The 2,500-nt window shown below is 39.2% G+C and overlaps 1 protein-coding gene across 5 annotated transcripts in view; it reads right to left on the reverse strand.

The window, feature by feature from the left end:
- The window catches only part of Obsc (Obscurin), a 543,345-nt gene that overhangs the window by 357,728 nt on the left and 183,117 nt on the right, over window positions 1–2,500 (reverse strand). For all 5 annotated transcript variants that reach the window (XM_080280411.1, XM_080280415.1, XM_080280412.1 and 2 more), the window contains exon 4: window positions 680–942. In XM_080280411.1, the coding sequence (XP_080136537.1) occupies window positions 680–942 (263 nt within the window). The remainder of the gene's footprint in view (window positions 1–679; window positions 943–2,500) is intronic.

The raw sequence follows: 2,500 nt of genomic DNA on the forward strand, positions 1-2,500 counted from the left end.
CTCAATTTCCAAAAAAATGAGGATCGATTTTTTTTCTCTCAATTTCCAAAAAATAGGGGATCGATTTTTTTTTTTCATTCAGTTTCAAAAAAAAAAAAAAAAAAAAATGAAGATTGATTTTACTTTTCTATCAATTTTTTTTTTTTTTTTTTTTTTTTTTTGGCCTCACTAGTTTCATTTTGACAACGGTTATCGAGAGCGTTATTGCCCTTCGGTGTACAGGAAAATATATTGAAATTCGTGGCTGAACAAACGGATGCTTTTTTTTTTTATTTTCTGTTATTGATAAGGTCAAATATGGAAAACAATATATATGAAAGATTTATTTTGGTTACTGTTAGTGTTGGTCTTGCTTTTTCCTCTGTTGTTAATTTGCCTCTCTCTCTCTCTCTCTCTCTCTCTCTCTCTCTCTCTCTCTCTCTCTCTCTCTCTCTCTCTCATTAATTTCAAGCTATCTATTAATGTATATGCAAGTCTGACCATCTGTTTACATCTATATCTGTCTATCCACTTATCTCTATCTATATATCTTTCTGTCTCTGTCTCTTTTTATCAATCTATCCATCCATCTATCTATCTGTGCTTGGCTGACCATCTATTTATACCTGTCTATTCGTCCGTCTTTGTATCTATCTATATCTACCTATTTATCTATCCATCTATCTGTCCCAAAACTCACTTGTGTGGGCTGGATTTATCGATGAGTTCCAGCTTCTGTCCTGCCACCACGGTCAGGCCCTCGGTGTCGTCAGGTGTGTAGTCCTCACTCGCTGTGTACGCCGTCACCAGCACCAACGCCTTCTCTCCTGGTGGGGGCGGCGGCGGCGGGGGTGGTGGTGGGGCGCCTGGCGTGGCTGGGGGAGGCGGTGGTGGTGGGGGTGGTGGGACGCCGGGCGCGGATGGTGGTGGTGGTGGTGGTGGTGGTGGCGGGGGTGGTGGTGGCTGAAAGAAAACGGGCGGCGGGACAGTGTTAGAAGATGGGAAGTGTCAGAAAATGAGAAATGGAAGCCAAACTCAAATTTTCTGGCATCCACACGAGCATGAGACTGAAAATTTTGCTGAGAATTTCCATAATGCAAGAGTATTTTGAGGACTTATAGAATCAAGCTTGTTTAAAAGGCTAGCTGTTGATAATTTTGAAAAAAAAAAAAAAAAAATATATATATACGATTTAATGAAGTGTCAATAATTGGACATGGTGCATTAAACTCTAAGGGATTTACACATCGTCCCTTCAGACCAAGGACATTTTTAATCCACTGGCTGGCGATTTTTATATAGCCTGGGGGGGGGATTTTTTATTTTATTTGTGAGGTTGAATGTAGTCTTGTTTAGCATATCCATTAACTTGAAATTTTCTTCCGATGGTAGTAGTAATAAAGCATAATAATAATAATAATAATTTTAACAACAACAACAACAACAACACACACACACACACACACACACACACACACACACACACACACACACACACACACACCACTGCAGTTCAATCACCTACTTGACATAAACACACACAGCAACAAAACACACTAAGGCAAGGTTCTTTGCCTTCATACGTCTCAAAAGCTTCACTGAGCCTAACACACTGCTTCGTTGGCCTTACCTTTGCACTGGAGGCATTCTCGCTGGCGCATGAGATGGTAGCACCTCTTCCTTGGCGATTTATCTTGCATACTACAGCTCTAGCTTACAATTTTTTTTTTTTTTTTATGCAGTCATCACTATCGACATAGTGTGCGTTCGTAACACACACAAAAAAAAAAAACGATAAAGAAGTGATATACCCTTTCGAAGCTTCATAAATACCCTTCCGAAGCTTCACTTACCCTTTTTGTGTGCATAGCCTATTACTCGGAGTCTTTCAGCTTCGGCAAGACGGGAAATTGAACTACTGCTTCTTCCAGGACCATGAAATCTCCCTTAACTATATACCGTACTGTACCTTATCGTATCATGACCACTACTGCTTCTGTTGTAAACCAGAATTGTAGTTTTCGAATCCCAGTTTCCTATCTTGTCGTATACACAAACCTTCTACCCTACACAGAAGCATATATCTACATACACAGACGCACTTTTATACGCACAGACACACACAGACAAAGAGACATACATGCGCACATAAAAAGCGCAGTACACACCAAACGTGCATATGTATATATATATATATATATATATATATATATATATATATATATATATATATATATACACACACACAAATTCACGGTATTACTTCCTACTCATTCTTCGCTTACATGCCAAGTTCTCTCTCTCTCTCTCTCTCTCTCTCTCTCTCTCTCTCTATCTCTATCTCTCTCTCTCTCTCACTGCCAAAAAGGTATAGTCTCAGAAGCCCACTAAGAAGCACATATATTTCAGACAATCTCAAGCAAACATCTCATACATTTTAGTAACTCGCTTGCCACTCGTAACACTCTTCCACTCATTGTTTTTATGCTCAAGGTTTGTAAACAGTAATCGAAAGAATATA

This window comes from Coenobita brevimanus, chromosome 84 (genome assembly GCF_032717465.1).
Source record: "Coenobita brevimanus isolate Jiangsu-jjx chromosome 84, ASM3271746v2, whole genome shotgun sequence".
NCBI lineage: Eukaryota > Metazoa > Arthropoda > Malacostraca > Decapoda > Coenobitidae > Coenobita > Coenobita brevimanus.